General features: G+C 49.0%; 1 protein-coding gene across 1 annotated transcript; it reads right to left on the reverse strand.

The window, feature by feature from the left end:
* Positions 1–20,953: 20,953 nt before the first annotated feature.
* LOC129087196 (tubulin alpha chain-like) lies at positions 20,954–21,597 on the reverse strand. Its single transcript, XM_054594023.1, has 2 exons — positions 21,414–21,597; positions 20,954–21,372 (listed from the first exon to the last, which is right to left on the reverse strand). Exons 1-2 carry the CDS (start codon positions 21,595–21,597, stop codon positions 20,954–20,956), a joined length of 603 nt encoding a protein of 200 aa, XP_054449998.1.
* Positions 21,598–27,531: the final 5,934 nt, after the last annotated feature.

Consider the following 27,531-nt stretch of genomic DNA (forward strand, 5'->3'; position numbering starts at 1 on the left):
GTGCAGAAAGTGTGCTACCACCATGTGAATGAACCCAAGCTGGCCTGCTAGAGAACAGTCTACGCTGCCCAGCTGTCCCAGCTGAGGCCAGTCTAGACCAGTTGATTCCCCAATACATGAGAAAGCCCAAAGCTACCTCCCCAACCCCAGCTGGCTGGAGACATGTGAATGAGCCCAGCTGAGGCCAGAATACACTCCCCGCCAAGTCCTAGGCTCAGCAGCTTATCTTTTCAAGCCACTGTGTTCTAGAGTAATTGTTACACAGCAATAGCTAACTGATACAAGGTCTGAGGTTATCTTGGCTGGAGCCACATTGAGTAGAAGCGAGAGAGAGAATGTAACTGTCTAGCTGAATCTCTATAGCCTGTATATGAGGCTTTTTAGAAATAAAAGTTGAGCAAGAGTATCCTACCCTCAGCCACGCCTTTCTGAAGTCAGAGGGTGTTTTAATCAAGATTCTTTTGGTTGCTGGAAACAATCAACACAAACTCAACCTAGCTAATGATTTAAAAGATGGGGGAGTCCTTATTTTGAGGATGCAGGTCTCACATAAGTCTATAGGAATGAAACGGCTGGGCCTGCTAGGAGTCCAAAGACCATCAGGAACAGGCAGCTTTCCATGTCTCTGGGTCCAGGTGGCCTCTCCTATCCCTAAAGGTCTCTGCCATTCTGTTTCTCTTTGAATGAGAGAACAGAAGTTGCCAGTCTTCAAATATTTGAATACCTACCATGTGCCAAGGCTAGGGCTGCTTTTGGAAGTCATGGCCTATTTGCCTTTACATCAATTTCTTGCCCTTCCCTCTGCTCAGCTCTGCATAGAAAGACCACTGCTGAGGGTTTCCTAGGCTTCTGGCCAGCTGTCTTTGGTTTGGAGATAGGAGAGAAGGAGAACCAGGCTGTTTCTCCCCTTTCTTCTCTTCGTGTGTTGCTCCATCCTCACTTCCGGGTCCTTTTGCCAGCCCCCCCACTCCCTCGTCACCAATGAACACTGAGAAAATGTGAAGCTTTTCCAGATGCATCCTGGTGGCTCCAACCACAGGGGGAGGGAGCACCACCCCTTCCTTCTGCCCTCCGTCCTCTGCGGCAGAGCCTGCCAGCTGCTGCTAACCTTGGGCCGTCTCACCTTACCCGTTTGATCTAGCAGTGCTTTCAGGCCTTTGAAATGGATTCTCTATATTAAATTCCCTTGATTGAATTTCCTGGCATTTTCCTTTTGTCTGAGACCTTACTGATGGAGCCACCATATTGGGCCATACAAACGTATGCTGCACAAAGCCAGGGCAACTTTCACATGGCATCTCCTTTGAACTACATAGCACAACAGTTCCGCACCATGTATCCTTCTAGGTGCTGGGGATGTAGCCATGGAAACAGATAATGAAATCCCGGTCCTCATGGAGCTCATATTCCAAGCTCATATTGGAGAGAGAGGTAAGCTAAACGATTTCCGTCAGTGATAAGTGCTATGGAAAAAGATAAAGCAGGAACCTGGGTGGGCAGAGGGAGAGAAGGTAGGGTGACAGTTTTAAATATTCTAGAAAGGGTCTCACGAAGAAGGGAGTGTGAGTAAAGACCTGAAGGAAACAAGCAGCAAACTGTGTTGGCATGTGGGGCAAACACCTCTGTAGACAAAGGTGTAGCAGGTATGAAGTTCCGTGGTTGGACTCAATAAATGACCCAACCTCCCTTCTCTTGCTTTCTGACCTGCTGCTCCTACTGTAGCCACTGGCTAAACCCAACTGGCTGCCACAAAGCAAAAACGGGACGTGGGGATGTGGAAATGGGGCTCGATATTGATTTGTCTTGCAGCAGAACCTGGTCAGCGAGCCTAGGTGTCTCACTCAGAGACAGGTTTCCCCTCCTACCTATGCAGAGGAGAGCAGCCAGGGAGGTGCCCCTCACAGACCCCGCTTCAAAAGAGCTTGTCATTTAGCTGCAGGAATGGGTTTGCTGACAAAGTCAGGGTCAGCCTCGGCTTTCCAGCCATGATCACGCTCTTCCCAGAAGCTCCCTGGAAATCATGGGGCAGGGCAGGGGCACTGTGGCCTGCCCCTTCCTTCCTGGTGCAGGACTCTTCTAGAAGCCAGCCTTTGCTTTTGAGCTCTCATTTGGTAGGTCAGCTGATACTTTTTCAGGTCTGCTTCAGGAGCGGAGGCTCTCCCTGCCCAATTCCGTTTCTTCATTCTCTTATCTTTCACAGGCATTGTCAGTTGTGTGCTGAAAATGGTTAACGATCGGCTCTCTGATTTATATCATCTGCCAATTTCTATGGTGTAAATACTTACACGCCAACCGGATTCAACCTACTCATCTGGCCTCACCGAACAAACAGTTGGAAAGGGATGCCGGCTCCAACGTATCACTGGGACTGACCCTAATAAATAAACAATTTCCCCTTTCAACTCCATCTCTGCGCCTACTTTCTGAAAGACCAAATACAGAGATCTGAGAATTCTAACTTACAAAATCTTTTTCCACGTTCCATTCATCAGCATGTCACATAAACTATCTCAAGTGTATCTCGTAACTGCCCACTTCCTTTCTGCTCTGGTTGTACTAGAAAGAATGGAAGAAAGAAGAGCAGTTGGCTTCATCCATGGTGAGAGAATAATGTTTTAACATCTCATGTCTCTTTAACACTTTTACTGGCTTCCTGTTGGCCTAACAATAAAAGCTAAACTTTCTTCTGATCTACAAAGTCCTACATAATCCGTCCTACATGGGAGATGTCCTTTCTCAAGGCACCTCCTACCACTGTCTCCCAGCCACATTTTTTCCATCCTGCAGTTTGACACCAAACTCAGTTGCATTTTACACCCTCCCCCGCTTATTTATTTCCTTGATCTGAAATGCTCTTCCTTCCTGAGGTTGAATCAGCGGGCCTCCTGTTCTTTGTATCTCAGTCTGGAGGACATCTTGGATTTTCCTATTTGTCTGAGTATCTGTGGATGCCCAGTAGGGCACTGGGATGGAGAGCAACTATATACTACTATTGGGTTAGGAAAATTATGGCTCCTTCTGAAAGACAAGAGATCTCATTGATATTCTTTAGGTCTATGTCATCGGTACAGAGCACAGTGCTGGAATGTAGTAGTTGCTTCAATATTTATTGACTAAAGTGAAGCCTAACCTGGTCCAAGCACAAGTGGGAGTGTGTGTACAGCCGGAACCCTGTGCAAGCCCTACTCAGTGCAGGTTTCCAAACGTAGCACATAATGCCCACATCCCCTTGGTCTACCCTGAAGTTCACCTGCAATTTCAGCAGACAGTCCCTGTCACAGGGTCTCCCACCCCAAAAGCACCTGCTTCTCTGCCTGAGGGCTTCCTCTGGCCACAGGGGCATGCTATACTCACACACAACGATCGAGAAGTGCTGAGAAGTCAAACACCCAGAGTGACCTTTCCAACTACCAGAGAAAGGGATTGGCCTTCAGAGAAGAATCTTGAGACTCCTACTCTTCAGAGAACAATCATGAGATGTATTCTAAGCAATCTCTCAAGATAGGATAAACCCAGGTTGCTCAGTGTGGTTGCTTTATTAGCAGCCCCTTTAGTTGGGATGTCATTCCCAGAAAGCGTAGTGGAGTGGGGAAGTGTGACAGAGGAGGGGAAAAGACTAACAAACTTAATTGCACCCAAATTCTTGTCTCAGTCTGAGATCTCTTAAACAGGCCCTAAGCCAGAAAATCAGCTGAGCTGGTCCCAGTAGGAGTCAGTATGTGCGGAACCCAATACGAAGCCTCATCAGTTCAAGTCTCCAGTGAAACTTGGTCCTCAAATCGGTCATCCCCAGGCAAAGTGGCAGTTGGTTGCATGGGCTCACCATTTCACGTGCAGCAAAGGCAGGGTTGCTCTGGAGTTCTGGAAGGTGGAAGACCACCTTGATCCACTTAGCCATGGCATTCTGGGCCGGAGATTGCAGGGCCCGCCCCCTGCCCGCACGCGGAAGCCTTCAGAGGCAAGCCTGGTCGTGCAGATTAGAGGTTGCAATCTCCTGCCTTGATCCTGAGCCATTCACTTCCCGTAGCCTCCCAGCTTTGCATTCCCTACCAGCTCTGAAGTTATTGGGACCTGCTGTGAATTTAGGAACAGTAAAACCATCAAAGGGCTTAGTCCTGAGAACAATCAGTTGGGGATTTTGCAATAAAGGAACATCCTGCCCAGGAAGGTGTGAGACTTCAAGGCAAGCTGATGGGACCCTCCTGAAAGGGCCTTTTTTGGTGGGTCTGGTAGGGTCCACACCTGGGATGGCTTAAGGTGCCATCTGGCCTGGAGATGGGAGGATGGACCTTGTCAGCTGCAGTGCAGGTCGCTGTCTCTCCAGGGCTCCAGGAGGAAGATCACGCTGTCCTTCCTAGGATGTCCATTCCAGCTGTCAATGCACCTGGCAACGTATCAGGATGTACCGTGTTTCCTAAACAAGGTTCTCCACCGAGACCCTTTGGTCCTCCTAGCACACGACATCATCTTACGTTCTACCACCTGATCCTTGCTTCTCCCCAATCTCTTCCCTCACTCATGGCCAAGGTCTTGAAGGCACCCAGATGTGCATGCTGCTCAGAGGGTTGGGGACGCTGAGAACACTGAGTAGGTGCTCAACGTCACCTTCCTTGGGCAGCTTCCTGTTCCAAGGAAGACAGTTGAGAAGGTAGTTCTGTCAGGGAGCGAGGGGAGTGTGGGAGCAAAGCAGGGTAAGGGATGGGGTGAGCACAGCACGGGCTGCTGTTTTAGCAAATCATTAGCTCTGTCACCTCCTCAGGAAGGTGCAAAAAAGTGCACCATGCAGCTATCTAGGGGAAGTGTTCTCCCAGAGCACAGAGGCTTCCCATGGGCACAGGCTTCCTGTGGCCAAGGACAGCAGTGGGACCAGTTAGTGTCTGCTTTCTTCCCCCACCCTGCCTGCTCTTTACCTGTCATGGGTCCTTTGTCTAGACATTCCCTCTCTCCCCTGATACCTTTCACCTAGCCAAGTCGTACTCACGGGACCTTTATAATTCAGCTCAGATGTCACCTCCTGCCCCATGTTCCATGTATTTCCTTGAGATGCACCATCCAGATCCTACTTCATAGACTGCCTCAGCTACAGACAGCCGCCCAGCCCAAGGTTAGGCCCGGTCTGTCTCCCAGGAAGCTCAGCCTATGACAGTCACAGTGGCACATACCGTAGTCCATTGTAGTAGCAGCCACAAACACGTAGATGGTTGCAGTCTCGTTGAGACAATTGGCTCAGAAGGTCTAGCGTGCCAGGTACTCTCAGAAGGACCTGGTGTGACTACGTTGTTTCTCACGAAGTCCTTGGAGTTGGGTAACCTCATCCCCATTCTACAGATCAGGAAAAGAGGCCCCGAGAAAAGTGGCTTGCCCAAGGTTTCCTAGCTGATGAGAGGAACAGCTGGAGCCTGACAGCACGCTACGCCCTCAGGTGTGAATCAGCACAGGTGCAGTCTCTTGCCTTGCCTATCCCCACCTCATTCCTGATTCCAGGACCTGCCGTTGACCTGGCCTCTCACGTCCATGGTTCCAAGAGTCACATCGGCATCTCTCAAAAGCACCAATGGACCTGAGATAGCCATCATCAGCTCCGCATCTGCTGTTGCCTAGTTCCCTCTGTGTCCTCTCCTTTCCCACTATGATGAGTTTGCCTGGACTGTGGATATAGTTCTCAGTGCAGAGCCACTGACCGCCATGTGCTGGTGCCAGTGAAGGACCGGCCCCTGCTGAGGTCACAAAATCCTAGAGAGGGACTGGGGTTTGCTCACAATCATGCAGCTGTGGGGTGGACTTCCTTCTACCTCAGTGACAATCAGGCGCACCTGCTTGCCAGGACTTTCATGTACAAGAGAAGGGGACCTGCTCTGGGATCTGAGCCAGCCCGAGTCCCCAGGCTTTGCCACCAAGCACTATAGCTGAGAGCACTTGGGGCCCCGGTGGAAACCAATTTCACCTCATTCGCACGTCCCCATCACTTGGCATTGGGGGTGGGAGTAGCCCTGCTGGGGTAGATCAGGGTCAGGATTTGAATCCCTAGTCCTTCGAGGATGCGTAGACTTGGGCATGCTTCTCATCCCCATTTTACAGCCAAGAAAACTAAGTCTTAGAAGCTGAGCAATTCCTGCATGTCTTTTAGCTGTCATGAGAAATGACTCTGACTTACAGCTTTTATGAAGAGCACATTTTTCTCCACAACTCTTATCTATCTGCAACTGAGGCGGAGTGACTCCAGAAGGGAGTGCCCCCTTGCAGCAATGTGAACTCTGCATGGAGGAAGGATAATTTTCATATCTCATATGTTCTAGGAATCCTAGCTCAAGAGGCTTAATACATACTGAATCCCAGAACATGGGTTGCATTGACTTGTGTTTTGGGAGAAGCTCATGAAGAAAGTCAATAATCAGACTAGGAGTATGGAAGTGATACTCAAGCCCAGACGTGCCTGACCTCAAATCCTTTACTTTTCCCTTTTACTAGCCTTGTGACCTCAGACACATGATTTCACCTCCCCAAAGCTTTGTCTATAAAATGACGTATTTTTAGATATGGAAGCCACCCTGGTGCCTGTCAACAGACAAGTAGATTTAAAAAGTCATGATACATATACACAATGGAATATTACTTGGCCATAAAGAAGAATGAAATCTGACCGTCTGTGACAGCACGAATGGACCTAGAGGCTATTACGCTAAGTGAGATAAGTCAGAAAAAGACACACCACATGATTTCACTTGTATGTGGAATCTAAAGAGAAAAATAAACAAAATTGAAACAGAATCAGATACAGAGAACAGACTGATGGTTGCAAGAAGGGATGGGGGTTGGAGGACTGGGTTAAAAAGGTGAAGGGATTAAGAAGTATAAATCGGCAGACACTGAATAGAGACAGCATAGGGAATATAGTCAATAATATTGTAACAACTAAGTATGGTGCCAGGCGGGAAACACTTTGTAAAGTATATGATTTTCTAACCACTATGCTGTATACCTGAACCTGTAAGTTTAAACATTAAAAAAACTTTTTCAAATTAGAAGAGACCGTTTACTTACAAAGGTACAGAGGTAGCAGAAGGGAGCCAGCTGGGCTGCCCAGGCTCAGGAAACAAGTTACAGAGGCTGAAGAAGGGCCCTAGCAACTTCAGAGAGGGAAAGGCAGCAGTAACACCCCTGAGGGGAAGAAGAGGGAGAAGGGAAAGGCATGGGTGTGCTCCCCAGAGGAGGAGCGTACTTGGGACATTTCTCTAAATGACGCATTTGTTTCCCACCCATTACTGTTGGGATCTCAGAACTGGGATGCTCTTTGTATCATGTATCCATTGACCAGACCGAGTGCCTTAAACAACCATCATTGATTTTGTCCATGGATCGGCATGGACATGGCACGAGGGGTGAGGCAGGCCGCTTCCTGTTGCATCCCTTGGGGCAATGCAAGCATTCGTGGAAGAGATTCTTGCCCCCTCCTCATGTGGGTGGCAAGTTGGGACTGGTTCCTTCCCAAGTGGGTCTCTTCCTTGGGGGTGGCTTGAGCTTCCTCACAGCATGGTGGTGGTTTCCAAGACCAGGCATCCCAAAAGGTAAGAGTGCCTGGTGGAAGCTGTATCATCTATTGTGATCCAGCCTTGAAAATCATGATGGCATTTCTGCAGGTGCTATCACTCGAGGCAGTCACAAGGCTGGCCCGGGTTCCAGGGGCGAGGATGTGCATCCTTCTTCCCGATCAGACTTTGGAAGAAAAGAATGGGAACCAGTGTGATCATTCTTGGAAAACATAATCGGTCACTCTGTTGCTGTCCTGAGTTCAGTTCCGCTGCCCACGTCCGGATTCAAGCCTCTGCCTCTTTGCCTGGCACTTTCTCCACCTTGTTTGGGGCTTGGGGCTGAGCCAGGACTCAGCACCGGCTGGGAAACGTGAGGGAGCTGACGCTCCTGAAGGCAACCTCAACCGCGGGGCGGCCTTCGGGGCTCCTCCCTGTGTTCCCTCTTACGCTTTTCGGGTCTTACGCTTTTCGGGTCTTCAACAAAGCAGACACTTTAACATTAGGAGTATGTTAAAGGCATAGTTCCAGACTGTTTCTGGCTTTGGCTTTTAGAAGTGCTATAAAGGGGGATGCTGCTATTTATTGACTAGGATATTAAAGAACCCCTAAAACTATGCCCACATTAGGATCACCGTCATAAAGGAGCTGCAGGTACAACTCATTCTACAAGGCCTAGGCTGACACGGGCACATTATCTGGATGCATCAGCCAGATTCTCAAAAGTACTTGAGTTCTCAGAAGGGAAGTGTGGGTGGGACAGTGTCCACGAGGCAGCCTGGGCGTACACTGCTTGGACACCCTTCAAGAACGAACTGGCTGTCCAGTCATAGAAAAGCACAAAGCTGCGGCATCTTTGGGATCCACAGCACCGTTCCTATTGTCACTGAGGTCTCCCCAGGCAACCCCTGCTAAGGGCTGAGTAGAGCTGGGGTCCGAGGGTCCGGGCACGGTGGCCCCGGGGGGCACATCTCCAGTGGGCAGTCTTTGCTCTAGAGCGCCTGTTGGGTCTGAAACAGTATCAGATCTGCTTCTGCTTCCTCTCATATCTCACACCCTCCCCCTAAGCTGCTGGCGCGCCTAACTGCCAGGTCTTCCAGGGAGCAGCCGCTCACACCAGCGGATCCACTCCCAAAGGAGAAAGCAGGGCGGTGGGGGCACAGCGCAGAAGCGATCTCAGTGTGTGGGTATTTCCAGTACAATGCCAGCAATAGCCTCCTGGCCCATCTTCGCTCCAGTGCCCTGCTCGGCCCAGAAGGTGCGCGTCGGGGTCGTGCCTGATCGACCGCCCACGTCAGGGCGGGCCTGCTCTGCGGCCGCACGTTCCCAGGGCGGTTCCGCCCCAGCTCCTCCCCAGGGATCTTTAAAATATAATTGCTGACCCGGGATGTGTTGGTGCTGAGTTTATCACAAAGCTCAATGCTGGCCTTCTTCCTTCAACTCGAGCGCCAGAACTAACAAACACCCACTCCCCATTCGTCACCCAAATGCCATCCGCCATCTGAGCAGGCCTGACCCCATCGGGGGCCTCCTGATTCACGGCCTTACCAGCAGATGCAGCTGCCTGAGAACTGAGCTGGGCATCTGGGTACCTAGGAGGAGGGTAGTTCAAGAGAAACGCCGGCCCCCTGCCTCAGCAGCAGGCCACAGCCTTCCGCAGGAGGAGGTTTAGGAAGCTGGGGACATTGCTGAGCGAATGGGAGAGGAAGGAGGCCAAGCTATCTCTGAGGGCAGAAACTGAGGGACGAAAGGAGGAGGAGGTCGAACAGCAGTCAGTCAGCTGGCCTAGGAGCAGGGGGAGAAGCAACTGTAAGCCTGGATCAGCGGCAGGCACGTGAGGTCTAACTCCCTTGGCCCTTCTTCATCACCCCATGCTTTTGGTGAGTCCCGGATCCGATTTCAGTTTTAGCAATATAATAGGATAGAACTGTGGGTGGAACTCCCAAGGCAGAGTGGCGTTCCAGCAGTATGTTCTGCCTCACTGTAAGTTTGTATGGCACACGGACGGAGAAGTGCACAAATCTCAAGCACAGAGCTGGGGGCGCGTTCCCAGGGTGAGTGCGCGCGTCTACAGCCGTAATTCTGCAGGTCGTCCTTACGCGTTGAGATCAGTGGTGTTCTTTTTAAAGACCTGATTCTGGAGAGGTTTACCACAGGCTTGCTTCCTTCACGCAGAAAGTTGCACCTGGTTCACTTATTTTATAGGCGTTTAACTACCTGTTGGGGGGTGATCTCAGCATAAGGAGCCAGTTACAGTCCAGGACCATTGGAAACTAGAACTGTCTGGCAATCTAGTCAGCGATTCTGTCATCTCTTCTTGCTGCCTTCACTTTTGTCTTCATCTCAACCCCATCACACATGCTGTTTGATGCCAGAGCCTGGTCCCAACTACAGCTCTAGACAAATTCAGGTTTGAATCCCATCTCTCCCTCTTTCTTAAAAGTGTGAGGCCCATTTTAAAGTCCAGGAAATGGAATTTAACAGTTACATCCACCCCTGACCTAACTTCCAGCGTGCTGAACGCCAAGCAAGAGACCACGTGGGCAAACCGATTAGCCGCCTGTCTTGGGGTCCCCCTCTGAGAGTCAGGTAACAGTTATTAGGACGTGCTGGCAGGACCTACCAGTCAGAGAGAAGGAAGTAGAACCAGGAAGGCAAGGAAGCATGTGAGGCCTTACGATCGAGGCCAGTGTTCGAGGGCACCTGGCTCCATGCTACAGGCCAGCTCTGGAGCTGGAGGCTGCATGATTCAGCTCTCAGGTTGGCCTCATGGCACTGAGGGAAATGGACGACTTATACCCTTCTGCAGCCATTGGTCATTGGTTAAAACATTTCCCGTTTTCCACGTGTGCACCCAAAGCAGCCCAAACTCCGGTCCCCGATGCCAAGGTGCTGGCTGTTGGGAGCGAAAGTGCATCAGGAACCCGCGGGCAGGGAAGTGACAAAGCAACGCAGGATAGAGACATCACCGAGCATCTGCCGCGCCCACACCGGAACGTGCTACAGAGACTGAGAATATGTCCAAGATGCTAGATAATTCCTGTTACAGTTCACGAAGAGGCCGCCAGCCTTTTGAGCCACAGATGAGTGTCGCCTTCTCCCATGTGGCTTTCATTGTGCAGAGAACCACAGCCAAGGAGCCATGTTCCAGGGAAAATGAGGAACCAGGAATATCTCACTTCGTGCAAAACTTACCCTGCACATAAAATTTTTAATCCCCACTCTTGGCAGGGACCACAGGTGTGGAATCCACAGTACAGCAGCAAGAGCGGTGTCGCAGAGGACCTGAGAGAAGCATGAATAGGAGCGGCAGCAGGGATCGTAGCGAGGATGCCAAGGTTAGAAAGGACAGACGTATTGGAGCAGCATACAGACATCTTCCCATGGCTGAGTCACGCAAGGGGACCGCAAGGAAAAAGAGAAAAGGCTCCAGAGGTGGCGGGGCCACCCCGGGGCAGAGGTCCCTGATGGGAGAGAGCACCGTACACTGTTCCAGGGACCAGAAATGATCAGTCCTCAACACAGGTGAGGGGAGGCCAAGCAACAGGTTGATGGCAGGAGATTCCTGAGTGAAACGTGCTGATTGCCGGGTCTTCCTCGGAGATCCACTCCTTCTCCACCCTATTCTGCACTCGGAGAGGAACACCTGTTTGTATTTGGAAGGTCAAGGGCAAAAAAACAAAACCAAACTCCAGTGGGCCTAATAAATGAGAGGCACCCACAGGTAATAGACAAAAGGAGAAAGGTCAGGGTCTTTAATTCCCTTCCTCCAACCGGTGGCCGCATCCCTTTAGGACTTCACCTCCCACAGCTACAGCTCACAGTCAGGCCCCGTGAGCATGCGTTTCTTCGCTGCTCTTTCCCTTGTAGGAGGGGCAGGGCGGTCACAAAGGGCTCAGACTCTGGCAGAGCCATCCGCAGCCCCCGGGGGCTCCCTCCGCCCCGCCCGTGCCTGGGGGCGCTCCTCGGACAGGGATGCCATCTTCAGTGAGGCCCCTGACGGGGGCGTGGGGGGGCAGGTATTTAGTGTTCAGGATTTGATGAACATAGTGTGCAGGCTGGTAAGAGAAGGGTACACTGTGAATTGACCTTTTTTTTTGTTTGTTTAAAAGATTTACTACAAGTTGGTTGTCCCAGAATAGTCACGGGGATACAAAGCACAGCACAGGGAATAGAACCGATAATATTGTAATACGCCATGCATGATGTCAGATGGGCATGAGATTTATCAGGATGGCCACTTAATAAGTTACATAATGTCTCATCACTGGGGGGTACACCTAAAATTAATATTCTATGTCGACTGTAATTGCAAATTAAAAAATGGCTTAAAAAAACTGGAGTCCAATGACAGCCAGGCTCCTCCTCATTGACCAACAGTGCTAAAGTTCTCCGGGAAATGACAGAAACAGATGCCGAGGGAGGGAAGTGACAGAAGAATTCTTCTGGGTTGAGTTACTACTCATTAAGAATCATTATTCCTCATTTAACCCGATAAGGTGTTGCTATTGTCATCACAAGTTTCATGTACTTCGTGGTTTGTGGAAAAAGAACAGATCCTGGGGCAACATATGTGCCAGCACCCATTCAATGGCTTCCCCCAATTCCCCACCAACGGGAACCAAAGCCATTTAGATAAAAGGCCAATTATGGGTGGGGAGCAGGGGAAGTTCAAGATGAGCGTGGAAAATAGCATGTCTTAAAGCAAGGAAGTACAAAGAATATTGGGTAATATAAAGTATTCAAACCAGCTTGAAGGGGCTCCCACTGGACAAAGAAATAGAAATAAATTATCAAAGTGATTAAAATAATCTGTAAGTCTTACAGTGATATTTAAGAAGGAGGGACACAAATGTCTAACAGAGAATTGCTGGGTAATAAATGCATACCAAATGATAGAATTAGGACTGTTACCATCCCATAGACAATAACAACTGACTCATTATAAGGGGGTGAGTCCGTCAGTGTTAAAGAAATTCAGTGAAATAGTGAATCAACTGAGAGAGTTTCAAAGATCCACAGATTAGTCACAAAAGGGAAGAAGTTCCTTCATAACAGACAGATGTTTGTCTCAACCAAGCGGTCAAGCCCTCCCCCATCACTAGTAACCCCCCGGCATTTAGCTCTAGATATGATGCCATAAAGGGATACCCAACATCTACATGAAATTTGTGCCAAGGAGTATTTAACCAGAACCTAATTAGAAGGAGCCAATGACTTTTTGATGAGTCTCAGTTAGTTGTTTTGCATGTTATCATAAATACAAGCTGGGTCAGTCTCTGTCATGAGAATTTGAATGAGGCAGGGGAGAGAGGCTGGCATAGGTTGTCTAAGGTCCTACCTCCCAGACGCATGGTAGGAATGCTTGGGTGTGATCAAGGCCAAGACCCCACTTGAGATGGAATACTGTCCCCTGTCCATGCCGCCTCCGTGTGGATCTGACACTTAGAACACAGGGAGAAAGGCAAACCCACAGGTGTTGGAGTCCCTCTAGCAACAAGGACTCTGGGAAGTTTTTGGATATGGAGCCTCCACAGGGCATGACTCGGCTATCCAATGGCCGCTCCAACAAGAAAACAAAGAGGAAAGTGGGGTTCTTCCTGCCAGCTGCAGAGACCAGGGACCCTCTGCTCCCACCAACTGTGCTCTGGGCACAGAGAGAAGCCCAGCTATGACATGGGGTGAGGAAAACAACTTCCTCAAAATAGAAAGGCAGAAACGGGAAGTGGAGCACCACCTGGGGTCATGCCTTCTCTCAGTCCTTGCTCAGTGACTTCCAGGCTGCCTGGCTACCAAGGGGATGCTCGGTCGCTGCTGTCTTCTTTCCAGGGCAGGGGAGGGAACGCCTTTCCTGTCTGGAGGATCATTGCTCCTGTCCAACAGCTTCTGCTGTGGCAAGGGCACTCGCTGGGTGCCAGTAGCCATGGCCTGTCTCACAGCCTTTCCCCAGATAAGCTCAGTTCCAGCGTCACTCCAAAGTTCAAATGCACTGAGCCCTCCTAGTTTGAGGACATGCATAGATGGAAAGGCATCCATTGCATGGTGACAAGTTTTCCTTTAAAAAAGAAAAAGGCTTTTCATAATATGCTTATGCTGAACTTGGCTGAAGCCAGCAGTGATTCCTATCCTACCCGAATCTGGGTTTTCCCCCCGAAATCTATACCACAAATATGGAGTCAATTCGATATGCCAGGGACCTTGATGTCTTTACTGGTATTCCCGGTGGCAGACTATATACAGCATCCATGGAATAGTCCCTGTGTTTGGGGACAGTTTGGGGACAGCATTGAAAAGTATTCTTACTGTCGATGTAAGAAACAGCCAAACCTGTAGATAATTTTTGTAAGAGTTGATTTGAGCAAAACTGATGACATAGAGCTGAGGAGCAAGATCTCAATGGCTTCAAAAATTCCAGTTTTGCAGCTTCTTTTATGCATTTGATATTAAGGAGGGAATGTAAGGAAGATTCCATGGAGGTGGGAGAAGGACAGGCGGGCACAGGACTACGGGAGAGTTAACAAGATCGTGTGCTCTCATGAGGGCTAGAAACCCCTCCAGCAAAGAGCAGAGGACCCCAAGATATGGAAGACACAGAATGGTCCAAGTGGATCTGTAAACAAGGTCTGCACGAACCTCCTGACTATGCGTGGGTACAAGGAACTGCAGGGGGTAAAGGCTTCAGTTTCTATTAAGGCAGAGATATAGAGGAGCTGGGAGTAAAAGAAGTCCATGGACGAATCTAGAAACCAAGCTTCAGAAACAGAAATCTAGCGGTAAATATGAGTAGAAAGGAACCGATACACCCTTACTCCAAGAGTAGAAGTTTCCAGAGAGAAGGCTGACAATGAACCCAACAGACCGGCTGCACCAGCCGGGCAGCTATGACCAAGTCAAAACAAGCTCATGACTGACTAACTTTTTCAATATCTAAGCAGCAAGCATCAGAAAGCAAGGAGAGACTTAGCTGGAGCTCCTTCCACCCCAGACATGTGCGCTGGGAGGGGGAAGGGTAAGGAGAAGTGTCTGGGACAGCTGACATTTCGATGGCCCTGGAGCTCCTCAGGGGGGAAGGATGCTAACATGGAAGGGCCAGAGGAGGCTCCCACCGGTGTCCGCTTCTCAGGTATTCAGGCCCCTGAGAGCAGGGAACAGGTTTGGAATCTGAGATAACCTGTCGTCTCTGCTCAGCCTCAGAGAGGAGGTTCCCCTGATCTCTGTTCTTCCTCTGCGTCTGATTGCTCTGGCATTTGAGTTTAATCCCCTCTTTCTGAGCTGATGCAAAACAAGCACCACGCTCCCTTTCTTCTGTAGAGATAGAGATCCCCTCTGTGCCCCCTAGCAGCGGGGAAACAGACTCTTGCTCCCCTGGGTCAGGGTGGAGACACTCAAAAGATAGCCTGCCCCTAAGCCTCTGCCCTGCCCTCCCCTCCTTCCTGAAGCCAGAGGCTGGAGCCACTGTCAGGCCTCATTAGAGGAATGCAATGTCCTTGCTTCCATTGCTAAAGTGGCAGAGATGGGGTAAGGGAGCCAGGATGGGGGGCGGGGGCGGGCCTTCCGGACTGAGTATTCGGGCTCATTAAGGCCAGATCCAGGAGATGCCACTTGTCCCCCCGCACTGAGCAATCATGACTAGCTTTGTTCGGGTCCTCGTCATGGCCCAGAAACTAATTGACCCTGAACCTGGAGGCTCCATCTTGGTGAATGCAGAGGCGGCAGCATAAGGAATAAAACAAGGTAAGTGGCCCAGAAAACACTACTAAGTCCTGGAATTTCCCCAAAGTGGCTTCTCCTAAAACACACTACTGTGGGCATGACTCCATTCAGGGGTAGGCTTTTATTAACCAGTTGCAACAGGCCTGGAAACGTGGGAGCACCTGGTTAGTTTGGTCATTTAGAGAAGATGTTCATTCAAGACCAAAGATGTTAAGTAAGAAAATAAAGTTAGCCGAGGGGAAGCTGGAGTTTAAAAGGCATAGTTCCAGTAGCACAGTGGCCAGGAGAGGGGTCCAGTGAAGACAAGAGAGAACAATAAACATTTCCAAGAGCAGAAGAGTCCAGAAGGGAGGTTCACAATGAACTAAGTCCATCAGCCCCAGCCACTGGGCAGCTATAGGCCAATCAAAACGTGTTCATGGTAAACAACCTCCAATATCTAAGAAGAAAGAACCAAGGCCTCTTTCCATCCTGTCTCCAGGTCATACTCCACATTGATTTCTTTTTTGGGGGGCAAGGGGTAAGGGTTTCCCTTTCTCCCTGCGTTCTAAGTGTCAAACCTAGCTGCCCCATTGTATTTTCCTTAATCCCATCGACAGTCTGAAATCTCTTCCCTTTCAAAGGTGATTTTAGTTTTGGAAAAAGCCAGAAGTCACAGGGTGCCAAATCTGAGCTGTAGGGGGACTGAGTCAGCTGGGTGATTTGATGTTTCACCAACAAAGCATGAGACATGATGCATGAGCAGGCATGTTGTCATGACGGTTATGGGCCAATCACCATATGTCCACAGCTGCGGCTGTCTGAATCATCCGAACAGTTTCCATGGAGGGGTGTTCAAGCTTAACCCGAAATCTGATGCAGATTCATTTCTCCACTTGCTCGGTCATTTTTTAATGCACCAGCCACACAGTACACACGTTCATTCTACAGCATGTTCTGCTCCCAGTGACTAGTACAGTGAAGTCGTCATTGTTCACTCATGCACATTCCAGTCCAGTCTCCTTGGCTGCCAGGTTACATCGACGTGGCGCAAACCAATCTTGTTATATTAACAATGGCTGGACTTTTTCCAGACAGACCTCATACAAGAAACAACCAATTAATGCATGAATTAGTGAAACAACAAATCAATGTTCCTCTCTCCCTTCCCCTCTCTAAAATCAATAAATAAAAATTTTAAAAAATTCTGCAGTGAAAAGTACAGGAATAACCCCTGAAAAAGTCATATCACAAACTCTGCTCTAATTTGCAAGATAAAGGGGAAGAGTAACAACACACAAGCCAAATGCATATGCATTCACTATTCATATCACCTGCACAGGTGGGTCTTAAACTGCTCCTCATGGCCATGACTTACAGCACCAGGCAGGGCACCCCCACGTGTTAGAGATAAGAACTTAATACTCTGCTTACTACATGTTGGACACAGTTCTAAGCACTTTATTTTACTTCAAAGTGTTTTGAGAATTAAGTGAATTGTGCTTTTTTTTTTTTTTAACCTCATATACATCTGAGGAAACTAGCTTAGCACATCCATGCCTCAAAGTCACAAAAAACCAGTGGTCAGGCAGGATGCTCGCTCTCTGTCTTATCCCTGTTATAACCTCAACACCAGCTCATCCTGCCTCTATCATCGACATCAATCAAACAACTTTATAAATGGTGAGGTATGTAAAGTACAAAGACGTTCATAGGCAAAGGGGAAGTGTTTATTGCTGAACAATTAGAAAACCGTTTGAACAATATCTGGTTTTTCTTTTTATGTCAAGTCATGTTTAAACGTTTCCTAAAACAAAGGTAAGGTTCCAATTGACCTGTTTGAAGACAGCCACTCAAGTTCTTGATTAACTAGGGCATCGCCTTCTTAGCAGTGGAGGTGGTAGCGCCCATGCCTCTTCTTTTAGAGAGAAAGTAGAGCTAATGACCCATGCACAGATGGCTGCTCGTGCAGGAGGGGGTGCTTCAAAAGCAGGTCCCACTAACCCTCCTAAATTTAATGTCGAGGCAACCCAAGTATCTCTCCCATCACCTGAGACCTTATAGTCAAGAGACTTAGGAAGCACTTTCTATTATTGGGGTCATAAATAGGACAAGAGCAGATACCTAAATAAAATGTGAGCTGCTTCCATGAAATGGATGGAGAGTTCTTGAACTTCTAAAGTACGTCTTCTTGCCCAGACAGGGGAAATGGATCAGGTGGTTTTATAGATTCTCCCTGCTCTAATGTTTCATGATACTGATCTTTGTTGTATACAAATTGTTTAGTGTGAGGGAGGGGTAGTGTTCAAGCTCATCAGGCAGCTGTAATGCAGTTTTATCCTTTTTTAACCAGTCAAGACAGTCCTCGAGCACACGGCCCAGGTCTCTCTTTACTCAGCTCAGAAACCGAGTCTGAAGGCCGAACAGCCTCCTGGAGCTTCCCTGCTCTCGGTAATCAACATGTGCACCTTGCGGCCCCAGCAGCGCCCTTCAGTCTACACTGTGGGAACGGAGCCTTGCCGGACCCAAGTTCATTGTCATCCGTGTCTACTGTATACAGTTGTTGAAAATGGATCCTGCAGATGTGGGACAGCTGTTTGTACTTAGCAGTTAAGTGTCCCCGCAATGCTGGAGGCCTCCGACAAAAGCATTGTTCTTTGCAAGGCATCCATCTCTCAAAGGCTTCCTAAATCAGGCCCAGATGTCTACATTTAACTTGCATTTCCCGGGGAAGACTCTTCATTCTGGAGAAGTGGGCTTTTCACTAAGGTACATGCGGGAGAATGTGGAAGCCCGCATGCGCGGCTCCGAAGGGAAGGATCCAAACAACAGCTGGGCGCTAGAACTGGAGAAGTTCTTCCATCCACGAGGTGAATCCCCACAAGCCTATGAAGTTGATAGCATGCCCATTTTACAGTAGCTGAGAAAGAATTTGCCTAAGGACACACAGTAAACAACAGGACTGATTTTAGAACTCCAAAGCCATTAACGGGAGACGTCTAGGCCGCCCCAAATATCAGTTCCTGCCCCTTTCCCAGTAACGAGACTTCCCATTTTTAGTTGAGTAGACACGATTGCCCAAAATAGGACCAGTTTTTCTTGCAGCTGGGTTTGGCTACATCAATAAAGTTCTAGCAGGTAGGATGTAGGTAGGATTGGCGAGTTTAGGTTCCAGGCAGTGTTCTTAGAGTAAGGAGACCCTTTTGCCTTCTTCCTGGCTGGAACCCAGACAAGGGCTGGAGCTCCAGCAGCCATCTTGAAGCATGAAGCAACCTTGGGAATGCGTGTCTTGCACAACAGACTGAAGGAACCTCAGTCCCTGCATCATGGAACATCATGCCAACCCTAGATAAACTGCCTCCAGATTTTAATAGGCGAAAAACTATTTGGTTAAGCCACTACTCTATTGGGTTTAGCAATTGCTAGCAGGCAGACCTAATACAAAGTAACAGGCCTCCTCACCCAAAAAGGCACTGACCCACCAGAATGCCTGGGCAGGGGAGGCCCCTCTGTGCCCTGGCTGACCGCCCCTCACCCACGCTGTGTGGGGAAGGGTTGAACAGGAGGCTAAAGACGGGAACTTAGCAACCATTCTGGGCACATAGGACCTGAAAGGAAATATGTTTAGCTACCAAATTTTCATGTTTTGGTATGGCCTCGTTGATCTCAATCTGGTTTAAAAAAAAAAAAAAAAGAGAGAGAGCGAGCGACCGAGAGCAGACTAGGAGCTCCTGAGTTTTATATCTTCTTTCAGAAGCCGGATGGGTCTCGACAGTGTGGAAGTGCTCAAAATGCATAACTATTTCGTCAATACTTACATATATCTTCTTTGGACTCGCAAAAGCCCTGTAAGGTAGGTGTTCCAGCCAGATGAGCCTGAGGCTCCAAGAAATTGTGTCCCCTTGCCTGAGGCCACCCCGCTCAAGGACAGCTGGGTCTCAGCCCCCTTGAACTCCTAAGCCATGCTGTCAGCCACATCACAGTCTGCACCTAGGTCAACCCCAGTCCCACCCACCGAGTCACTGACAAAGTCCTCTTGTCTCCAGTGGGTATGTTTTTCTCTCTACACATCCAAGCTCTCTGTGGGGACCACAGTTGGGGCCTGTGTCATTTCTGAAACCCTTTGGCCAAGAAGTCAAGGTTTTGGGAAACAGGGTGTCGAAATGAGTTGTAGAAGGTTTCCTGGTTGTAGGATTTCACTTAGGGCAACAACACTAGAGAAAGAAGGGTAATTCGGGGGCCTGGACATATTTCCTTGGGGACGAGGAGGGGAAGAGTTTATCGCGTAGACTGCCTCTTCTTTCTGTTGGGGGGGGCAGGTGGAGGGGAGAGGGGGTCCCTCTGACAGACTACCCTACTGGTGCTCAGTGAGAAAATTCCAGCCTGGGAGATTAGTTTCTGGGAAAGACTGAAATTGCAATTACATCAGATAAATCCAGGTTTAATATCATGGGCTCTTAGCATGAGTGATGCCATTTTTGGCCTGAGGGGTATAATTTTTTTAACAGAAGAGGAGGATCAACTCTAAGAAAGCATTACGTCCTTAGGGTCTTCAGAAACAGGGCTACGGTGGTCCTGGCGTGGGGGCTGGGGTCGAACGTGGCCAAAAGGAAAACTCTCAGCCCCAGTGTTCTCGCCCTTCAGCCCAAGTGCCTACTTAGATTAGTCCCCAGCAGACCTCGAGGGGAAATTACAAGTAAGTGTTCAATTTCTCCTTCCGCAGGGGCTTGGGGCTGGGAAATTGTTTCTCCCCTGCAGCCTTTCCACACCCCCAGCTGTGGCTCCTCTCACTGTCAGTGCGTTGCCAGCAGGTTGGAAATGAAAGCATTTCCTGCGATGGCTGTTGGGGAGGACACACGTTCGCTCAGGCGCCCTTCTTGCGTGGGGCTCCGGCAGGGTCAGGGCTGGCACGAGGCGCCGTGTGCTATCTGCCTGTCTCCAGTTTCTGATGACGATGGGAGGGGAAACCAAGGGGATGGAAACTAGAGGGGAAGTCTGGTGGACCTCTACTGAGCCCGTCTGCCTCATAAGCCGCGGCAGGAAGCGCTGGGACCCCGGACAGGTGTGCTGGGGGAGAGAGGCTAGGACCACCTGGTTCGTGGTTATCCCCTTGCCCTGAGGGTGTGCAGAGAGCTGAAGTAATGGCACACCTCTTGGCTGTGACTTCCTACCCTGTCCGGGTTGGCTTCTGTTTCCTTTAGTCCTCCATCCACTCCTGCAGGGGGTCAGTGCCGTAAGGGGTAGGGGCTAGTTCACCACCAAGTTCATTCCTCTGTCCAATGGCACTTCCAAAGCTTAAGCAATTTGAAGTGAGGTGCCCCAGTTAACTTCCACTGGACCCAGACAGACAGTGTGGGTCTCCTCTCAAATGCTTCCTTCATTCCCCTGGTCCAAACCCTATACCCTGTGAGTCTTGTTCAGATGAACAAGTTTGACCTAATGCTTTCCCAGCGAGCCTGTGTTCACTGGTATGTGCGTGAGGGTTTGGAGGAAGGGGGTTTTCCGAGGCCCATGAGCACATGGTTGTTTGAGAAAGATTGTAAGGATGTGGGTCAAAATCCTGTTGAAGAGGATGAGGAAGAAGAAAAGGAATACTAATAACCATTCCTTTCAGCCTTGTATGAAAATAAAAGCAATGAAAAGAAGGCAAGGTACATCAACATGCACCAATGTGGAATAATCGCCAGAAGTAATAAAATGAATAGTTCAAGAGGTTTTTATTTTTTATTTTTTTCCTAATTGCCATGGTCCAGGCGGGCCCAGGCCTCAGCAGCCGCTGAGGTGTTGCTCAGCATGCACACAGCTCGCTGCACTTTGGCCAGGTCTCCACCAGCCACCAGAGCGAGAGGATGGTCACTGAATGCCAACTTGAAGCCAGTGGGGCACCAGTCCACACACTGGATGGTACGCCTGGTCTTGATGGTGGCAAAGGCAGCACCGACTTCTTTGGGAACCACCTCACCACCGTACAAGAGGCAGCAAGCCATGTATTGACCGTGGTGAGGGTCACACGTTGCCATCTGGTTGGCCAGTGGGGAGCACACGTCGGTGATCTCCGCGACAGTAGGCTGTTCGTGGTGTAGGCTTTCCCAGCAGAGGGCACAGGGGCACAGGGGGCCAGAGGAAGTGGATGCGGGGACAGGGAACAGGCTGGCTGGGAATTCGGTCAGATCAACGTTCAGGGCTCCCTCACACCTGAGGGGAGCGGTGGTGGAGGGCACAGCTGCCTAGCAAGGCAGTTAAGGTGCGTGTAGGTTGGGCGCTCAGGAGCGAGGTTTCGAGGACAGGTGTCGTCACTGTCCTCGTTACCAGCCACGAAAGCGCAATCAGAGCTGCAGGGCGGTGTGGGCGGTGAGGACGGAGCTGAGGGCTTGGCCATGGCTGTGGAAGCCTGGGGCGCTGGGCCGATGGAAATTTTTCTTCTTTTCAATTTTTATTAACAAGCAAAACAACAATTACAAAAGACAACAATCGAAGTTGGCACAGCAGTGAGTCAAATCGCCTTGCAGTTCACGGTACTTGTGGCTTGCTCCTAGCCACAGGCAGGAAGGGATCTTTCTGTACAAGGAGGATTTGGGGATGTTTGTCTCAGCTGTCCGGGCTAAGAGGAGGATTTCATATGTAACAATGCTTTTGGATGATTCCATGCACGTGTATTACTTTATTACAACAATTTAAAGAATTACACTTAACCCTTTTCTACTAAATACTGGGAGGCATTAGCGGCGTGGAATGTCCAAGCATTTCCTAACATGTGATTGCCGAGTGCCTCACACAGCAGCGCCCACCTGACCCTGAAAGGGCCCTTCACTCCCACGCCTTTGGATGCACGTTTACCTGAGCCCAGCGGGGGTTTGCAACTGGCTCTCCGCTCTGCTCTGGGGCTACACATTCTGTGTACATTTGCCATCTCATGAGTGCAGGCGTTTAAGGGATTAGGACCCTCACCTTTAGACCTTCTCACACCCTACTAGGTGTGTTCTAATCACCACGGCAGGCCCCGGCTGTCAGGCCTCATTACTTAAATATATTATCATGGCCTGGCCTCAGCCAGTATGGTGAGATTAAAGCAATAAAACTATGGACAAATGGCCAGCATTAGGACTGTTCTTACCCGGGACTGCCGTGGGTAATGGCACACAGCTGCGGGGCCAGGCACCGCGCCTCCCGCCCCCACCACTTCCTCTCTGCACAGCCCCTGCCCCAGTCAGGGCTTTGGCCCGGCACCAGCAAGGCTTCGGATTGGTCCAGCTCTGGGAGCTCTTGGCAACTAAGCTCCAAAATGGAGACCGGTTGCTTAGCAACACGCACACTTCCACTTCTCAAGCTCCCCAAGGTCCTCCAGAGGGCTCATCTACTTTTATTACAATAGCTACCACTTGTCCAGGCAGCATCCTCGCCTCTTTGCATTCACAGTTGTTCATGCCTAACAGCTCTGCAAGGGGCCTATGCGCCCTACGTTTTAAAGCCGGGCGAGGGGGAAGCGAGGCAGGGCTCAGGGGCCGTGACAGTCACCCTGCAACGCATGGCTGATCAAGGCAGAGCTGAGATTTAAACGTTGGTTTGGCGATGATGCATCTTCAGACTTAGCAATGGCCATCTAAAGAGTGAGGATTCCCTGAGAGCAACTTTTCATGTTATGTAAATTATAAATACTTCAGCAGTTCCTAAGCTAAATACGAGTAGGTGAAGTCTGACATGACAAAGTAACCATCTAAGCTAAAGTGAACCAGAGTTATAAACAGGAAAAATGAGATATATATATATGTATTTTTATACAACAGACATGGCTGTCCCTACCATGGAAGACATCAGCTATGAACGTAGGGCTGAGGCCTGGAATCACGACCTTAAGTTCTACCTTATGATCAAAGGCCCGCCCTTGCGTTCAGGACTATCTGGAGGATGAGGCTTCACCCATTCTCCTAAGTCTGGAGTGTGTGACCTGCTTGCTCTAGACCGGCGGTATAAGTACTCAAAGTGGTGCTTCAGTTCCCAGGAGGAACCTCTTTTCAACGATCATGGTCTTGTTGGGAGAAAACCCCTCACCGTCCCTTACAGGAGCCACCTCACAGCAAACCCAAGGGCAGCAGCCCTGACCCAGAGCATGAGCTTGGAATCCAGCGAGACCCAGAACGGAGCATTAGTTCTGCCACCTCCTCGCGGAGGGCACTCAGGGACCCCGAAGCGGGGGCTGGGCTCCTCCCCTGTAAGTGGAGAGACAAGGACCGCCACAGGTGTTGCCGGAGGGTCAGCCGTGGCACTTCCCACCGCGAGGGTGAGCCTGTCCTCGGTCACGGTTTTCAGGAAGGGGCATCACTGGATGTATCTGTAGACACTCGGCTTCGAGCCAGGCTCAGCCACCACCTCCTGTGGAAAGACTGCGTCCCACACACTCCTTGGAGTGAGCGTGTCCCACAAGGTGAACCATGATGCCTTTCGAATCGTTTCGTATTTGTTTCAAACGCTAAACCAGTGTCTCGTCAAAAGTTTTCAAACATTGTTGGCCTCCATTTGACAAAATTGGATTATAAATTCTAGAAACAGTGCTGTCAAGGGTTAAAAACATTTCTGTTGAATGTGGTAGTAGTAGCTCTCCTCGCTTTGTTGGTTCAGTATTTTTTTCCTCCTCCTGGTGGTCTTAAGTTTATTCATCTTATGTATCATTTTGCAAGGTTTCAAAAAAGTATATAAAAACCCATTCTAGGGGTAAAAAACCTGGACTCTGAAATGTTTGGATGGATTGTTCTTAAGGTCTGGTTTGAACATTAGTAACACAGCCAGGAAGGAAGAAAAGGGGCCATGTCTGTAGAAGGAAGACTTCCAGAGGCGAGTCACCTGACCCGGGCTAGTGCCTGGACCCAGGTTTTGTTCCGTTGTAGCATTCGGAGTGTTCGACAAGAAGGTTGTGTGCAGCCATCCCAGCTTGGACTCTTAAAAAAAAAAAAACAGAACAACAAAAAACTGCTTACTGTCACATCGGAAACATTCTCACATACTTTTCCTTATCAAAGGAGAGCCCTTCACATTCCAGTACAAGGACATCTTGTTTCTCATCCTCAGAGCTAACTAGCTGGCTCACGATCCACGGTCATGATGCTTCACTAATGTTATTTTTATGGTTCCAGGACCCATTATAAATACCAATTTGCAGAAAACTAACGTGGTCAATCAACTTCATGATGTCCTAGTAAGATTCTACAATGAACCCTGATGCAGAACATTAAACTACCACGTTAGCTCCTGGAAACACAAACCAAAAAAGAAGTATATTTGCCGAGAAAAGAAAGTTGTAAAAAATATTTGGATGAGGTAAGTACTCAAGTGTCAAGTCCTGCGTGCCTCACTGAGAGAGGATTTTAGTGACACGCAGAGAACTGATACACCCTGTTCAATATTTAGCAGTGACTTAATAATAGGGCTAATTAATGGTACAGTTGCTAAAGCTGAGAATACTCACATTTCCAACTGTAGTCTCATTCTAGCCTGTCTTACAGTTTCGCCAAGATTAACTTAAGGATCTAGGAACCCTGGGAAAGAAGACTTATGGAGAAGCGCTCCTGGTGGCTAACGGGGCTCACATTTAAAAGTGAAGCCTAGCAGCCACTTCTGAACAGGGACCTCTTGTGCAAGCCACACTCCGGAGAGAAGCCTGCACTGAACTGCCCGCCTGCACAAGGTTCCTAACATCTGAAGCAGCCCTTACAGAGGCATTTCTGGGACTGCATTTCAACCAATAGGACTGACACTTTCCCCATCCAATAGGAGCTGCGCAGCTATACCCCCAATAGCATCTTCACTGACCAATCAATGGCCCCATTCTGACCAATCAGGACCATGCCTTTTGGGCCAATCAAGCTGTGAGGATTTGGAGTCCTCATTTGCATGAGGATAGGCCAATCAGGGACCAGGGTGAGGACTTCTGTCTGTATAGCTCAGCTTCCCCTGGCTCAGAGAATGCCCTGTCCCTTTCCACTGGACACTGAAGGCCGCATTTCCCCAGCTGAAACCGCACGCCAAAGATGAAACACCAAAGATGTCTCACCAGGTCAGAGCGGGGAAGAGCGGGGAAGCGTGGAGCAGACTAGTGCAGAGCTGTTAACCAACAGAGCAAGTTTAGAACCCCTCTCCCCTCCCCCACACGAAAAAAAGCTTTTCTAGCATTTAGGTGGAAGAGACTTAAAACCTTTAATGTCAAATGTCAACCATATTATTGCCAAAGTAAGTTCAAATCTGGGCTCTCAACATTACTATACCTTCTAGAATGTTTACTTCTCTATAGTAATTGTCAGATAAAAGTATTTTCCAATACGATAACTGGGGCATACTTATGCTGGAAGACATCTGTTTCTGAAATTTTAACTTCACTGGGAAAGAGGCACAGTGAGGCACACACAGGCAGGAGGACGGTTAACCGTGACTGTTGCCTAGCACGGGCAAGGCCTCACTGAATACGTCTACCGCTTTCCCTGTGACCATGGATCCATTTCAAGCAGGCGGCTCTGCTGGCATTTCCGAACCCCGGGATTTATGGCAGTCCCTTAGCAGAGAGCTTACCTGGATGCCCTCTGGCACAGCTGGGTTAAAATCAATGTTATAGGTGCCCCTGAAACAAAGTATAAGGCTGGCAAGAGACCATTCCTCGTGTTTGTCCTGGATGAATCAAGTCCAGCTACACTTAAAAACCCACAAGTACTGGGTGATAACTGATTCGCCTTCTCAGTACGGCAGTGCACCAGATCAGAAAGTGAATAATTACGTTACACCCGTACAGGTCCAACAACTCATCCATCTGAGTCTCAGTTATCTTTGTAACTTGTCCGTCACTCCTTATCTGATCACCTCAAGAGATACAGAAATTTCACTGGGTATTTTGAGTATGCTCTTTGCAAGGTCCTCATGAACCACAAATAATGTCACTTAATGTAACTGCTATGGTCTGATGAAATGGTTTAGTTGTGTAGCATGCAAAAATTAAAAAATTCAAATACCAAAGAAGATGCCATTAGAACTTCCAGGTAAACACGGCAGACTGATGACACGTTTCTCTTTTCCTTCCCCAATCCCACTGAAATGAATGAAAAGGTATTTGTTCACAAGGACAAACGATGCATGGAGAATTAGAAGTTTCTGCAAGAAAAAGAAGTGAAGGAATAGCCTATTTGCCTTAAGGGAGTGGAGACAGTGAAAACTATTGTCTGCAAAGAGACACATAGAACAATGGACCAATCCACTCCATAGGGCTGCACCCCCAGATCCTGGGAAGGTGGGTGTATGCTGAGGCGAAATGGCCGAGTCTCCATAGAGAAGTTACACACTTAGCCACCACCAGAGACCCATGTCCATTGAAAATTCCAAGTCTTTTCTCTTCGACCACATGCTCAAGCTCAAGGCACAGTGAAGAGCTGAATGCTGAAGCAAGAAATTAAACTTGAACTCAGCTCGGGCCTCTACCCACCAGAACCCTCACCCCTCACCTGAACAGTCCTCTAATCTTCACTGTCTAACTAACCCGCTGGCCTTGGTTAACGATCAACTCTTGACTCCAACTTTGCCTGCAGACACCGCCTGTGGGAGCTGGAGCCAGCTCATACATAGAACGGCCTTTAAACATGAGGTCGGATTTCTTTCCTTTAACTTGTTGAGTAACCTGCGAACTTCATTTGTACAAATGCGGATTCTACCATTTAACTCGCAGGACAGAGGCACATTAGCCGATTGTGTACGTACGTACCTGGAGATGCAGTCACAGGAGTTCAATGAACCAGCATCATTTCAGAAAAATACTCAGGTGCACAAGGTAGAGGTTGCCAACTCAAATGACTACGATGCTTTTTATTTCACCCTCATGTGTGTCTAGCCTATAGTCAGTGTCTGATCCATAGTCATCGAGAGATGCTCCAACGCAAGACTTCAAAACACTGAATTTGAATGCACGATGCAGTTCTAAAGAGCCAAATGCAACAATATTCAGTTTGCTCAAGGTACTAAGGCCACCTTTGTCACTGTGCCCACCATTGTTGCATTGAGAGGAACTCTGGATAGGAAGGCAAGAAATCTTCCTGGTATCAAAATTGTGGTTAATCCATAATCACATAATTGCATGTTGCCTATTTTAGCATAAAATGCCTCTAATATCCATAATAGGTTTGTAGGGATTTAAAATGTTACTCTTTGAGAGAAAAGTGATACCAGTGATGGATTTCCCAGCAGAAGTAAAGCAGCAAGTTTGGACTTTCAAAGAGGGCCCCTCAAAGTATCTTTGCTTTTAGATTTCTTGCCTTAATGTTCTTATCGATTCCTCCCAAAGGTG

This window comes from Pteronotus mesoamericanus, unplaced genomic scaffold (assembly GCF_021234165.1).
Source record: "Pteronotus mesoamericanus isolate MK-2021 breed Mesoamerican mustached bat unplaced genomic scaffold, CSHL_Meso_final scaffold_507, whole genome shotgun sequence".
In the NCBI taxonomy this organism is placed as follows: domain Eukaryota; kingdom Metazoa; phylum Chordata; class Mammalia; order Chiroptera; family Mormoopidae; genus Pteronotus; species Pteronotus mesoamericanus.

Bases quoted from the DNA above. Each gene is read 5' to 3' on its own strand.
- LOC129087196 (XM_054594023.1), bottom strand. From the start codon at position 21,597: ATGGCCAAGCCCTCAGCTCCGTCCTCACCGCCCACACCGCCCTGCAGC. The intron at 21,373-21,413 runs GTGTGAGGGAGC...CCGAATTCCCAG, and splicing joins TCCACCACCGCTCCCCTCAG to CCAGCCTGTTCCCTGTCCCC.